This window comes from Phytophthora parasitica, assembly GCF_000247585.1.
Source record: "Phytophthora parasitica INRA-310 unplaced genomic scaffold supercont2.633, whole genome shotgun sequence".
Classification (NCBI taxonomy): domain Eukaryota; phylum Oomycota; class Peronosporomycetes; order Peronosporales; family Peronosporaceae; genus Phytophthora; species Phytophthora nicotianae.
Genome location: NW_008649619.1, coordinates 270 through 1,550, shown reverse-complemented (window position 1 = coordinate 1,550; position 1,281 = coordinate 270). Strand labels below are relative to the sequence as shown.

At 42.9% G+C, this 1,281-nt stretch overlaps 1 protein-coding gene across 1 annotated transcript; it reads right to left on the bottom strand.

Moving 5' to 3' along the window:
- Positions 1 to 494: 494 nt before the first annotated feature.
- On the bottom strand, positions 495 to 808 carry PPTG_20460 (hypothetical protein; the record flags this gene model as incomplete). The annotated part of the gene is made up of 2 exons (XM_008919267.1): positions 495 to 695; positions 761 to 808. 2 exons carry the CDS (start codon positions 806 to 808, stop codon positions 495 to 497), a joined length of 249 nt encoding a protein of 82 aa, XP_008917515.1.
- Between the last annotated feature and the right edge of the window lie 473 nt (positions 809 to 1,281).

Sequence of the window (1,281 nt, the reverse complement as noted above, 5' to 3'; positions counted from 1 at the left end):
AGACTCAAAAGTCACAGAAAATTGAACGACGGTGGGGGGTTGTACAACCGATTCTGCGCTTTCTTGCGGGACATAGTAGATACCGTGTGATTCCAAGCCATACTTATTTAATTAAATTAAGTCAAATGCATGTATCCGATTGCATCATCAAAGCATCTTCAAAGAATTTTTACAAGAGATGAGCGAAAGGTGTACTGTTAATTTGTAAAAGGGCGATAAAATCGCCCTTTTGAAGTAAATCACAAACTTTGTATACTATAGTTTATGTAAGTGGCGCACGAAACCGGTGAAGCTAAAGGTTTAAAGGGTAGAAGCTAACCCTGTCAACCCGTTAACCCTTTAGCTTGACCGTTTAATCTTTTGTCCCCAGGTCGAAACCTACCAGTACATGGGTAAAAGCCCACTAGTGGGCTTGCATAGATTAGTTTTATATGAAACTTTGTTACCCTGCATATGGTTGTGCAAAAAAAAAAAAACTCAAATTGAAGGCAAAGCTACATGTTCACTGAAGCACGGGCGTTGGGATCTTGGCCACAAACACCAACAAATGGCTGCAATGGGATATCCGAGCAACCAGCACAGTAGTACGAGCACTTCTTGTGGCATCGACTACATTGTCGCTGCACACGTTTACCTGTCGTTCGTGCTTCAGCATATTGTGGGAGATCGCGGAACGCCGTCAGTGTGTGAGCCGTCTGATGAACACAATGCACGCCAATGTCAGCGCAATACAGTAAATAGCGCTGGTACAATTAGTTACCTCTTCATTTCCATCGGATCTGCTGTTAGATCGTAGCGACCGCTTCATTGTGTGCTCGTTGAAAAGGAGCTGATGCGCGAGTTGTGACACAAAGTCGTTGAAATTCAACAGTCTTATCAAAAACATTGTTTTCGATCAATTCATACCGATATGCATCGTAAGCGTCTACAACTGTCATCCCAAGAATCGTTGAAAACACTCTGTGCATTCACGTTTGTGTAACCCACTCGCGTTCTGTTGCCAAGGATGCTTGGCGTAGGTGATCGTGGACATCAATCGTTTAGATCTTGCTGAAAAATAATTGAACCATCTGAGGACGCTTGACCCGTTTTTCATAACGTTGTGTCTCTAGTTTACCATTCCGAACAACTGTGCGATGTCTGACACGAACACTATCTGTTCCAGGTAGTGTTGTTCCCCGATTTGATATAAGCATTTTGTTTTTTCGGTCGGCCCAACACAAAGCATACATTGCCTTACCAGAATCAGTAAAACTTGACATAGTTTTGAATGAACCCCGT